Source organism: Lathyrus oleraceus, chromosome 3 (assembly GCF_024323335.1).
Source record: "Lathyrus oleraceus cultivar Zhongwan6 chromosome 3, CAAS_Psat_ZW6_1.0, whole genome shotgun sequence".
Classification (NCBI taxonomy): Eukaryota; Viridiplantae; Streptophyta; class Magnoliopsida; order Fabales; family Fabaceae; genus Lathyrus; species Lathyrus oleraceus.
In genome coordinates, this window is record NC_066581.1 from 410,232,060 (window position 1) to 410,233,386 (window position 1,327).

The window sequence follows — 1,327 nt, forward strand, 5'->3', positions numbered from 1 at the left end:
AGAAAGTGAGGCATATGTAGTTGTGTCTAGTGTACATAGCGGAGCGTGTGGGGCACATCAAGCAGGACTGAAGATGAAATGGCTTTTGATGCGCTCAGGAGTTTATTGGCCTTCAATGTTGAAAGATTGCATTGAATTTGCTAAAAGCTATCAGGAATGCCAATTGCATGGGGCATAAAGCATGTGCTTGGAAGCGAGTTGCATACAATTGTGAAGCCCTGGCCTTTCCGAGGGTGGGCATTGGATGTGATTGGAGAAATAAAACCAGCCTCGTCGAAACAATAAAGGTATGTTTTGGTCGGTATCGACTATTTCATAAAATGGGTCGAAGCCGTAGCATTGACAAATGTAGACCAAAAGGTTGTGATAGACTTTGTACAAATTCACATCATATGCAGATTTGGTATCCCAGAAACAATTACGACCGACCAAGGGTCAGTCTTTACTGGTCGAAAAGTGCAAGATTTTGCAAAAGAAATGGGAATCAGATTATTGACTTCTACCCCATATTACGCACAGGCAAATGGCCAAGTCGAAGCGGCCAATAAGGTGATCATCAGCCTAATAAAGAAACATGTAGGCAAGAAGCCAAGAAATTGGCATAAGATGTTGGATCAAGCTTTGTGGGCATGTTGAACATCGCCAAAAGAAGCAACCAAAACAACTCCATTTCGACTGGTATATGGGCACGATGCAGTGTTACCAGTAGAGATCCAGGTTCATGCAGTCAGAACCCAAGAAGCAACCAAAACAACTCCAGTGTTACTGGTATATGGAGCATGATGGTGGACGAACTGGTCGATTTAGATGAGGAGAGAATGTTAGCCTTGGATTCACTACAAAGGCAGAAAGAAAAAGTCGCCAGAGCCTACAATAAGAAGGTGAAAGGCAAGATGTTCGCTGTCGACGAGTTAGTTTGGAGAGTGATTTTGCCTATGGATAGAAATGATAGAGTTTTGGGTAAATGGTCCCCAAATTGGGAAGGACCGTTTAAGATTTTGCACGTTTTCTCTAATAACGCCTATGAGGTCGAAGAGTTGGCACCAGATAGACGAATCTTGAGAGTAAATGGAAAATACTTAAAAAAATATAGGCCTCTCCTTTAAGAGGTCAAGATTTTGACAGACTAAATGGCTGTCGAATAAACTAGGTTGGAGAAAACTATGTTTGAAACTAGCTATAAAAGCACAAAAAATAAATGTACACAGTGCTAAAATAAAATAATGACATAAAAAATTGGCAAAAAAAGCCATTGTTCAAATATTACATAAAAAATAATATCGGTCAAAGTTGGCCGAATCTAGATCGAAAGGATTGAAGCTCAAAG

General features: G+C 40.5%; 1 protein-coding gene across 1 annotated transcript; it reads left to right on the top strand.

The window, feature by feature from the left end:
- The first annotated feature begins 629 nt into the window (after nt 1-629).
- LOC127131477 (uncharacterized) lies at nt 630-1,106 on the top strand. Its single transcript, XM_051060396.1, has one exon. It carries the CDS (start codon nt 630-632, stop codon nt 1,104-1,106), a length of 477 nt encoding a protein of 158 aa, XP_050916353.1.
- Nucleotides 1,107-1,327: the final 221 nt, after the last annotated feature.

Coding starts and splice junctions, on each gene's coding strand:
- LOC127131477 (XM_051060396.1), top strand. CDS start 630: ATGTTGAACATCGCCAAAAGAAGCAACCAAAACAACTCCATTTCGACT.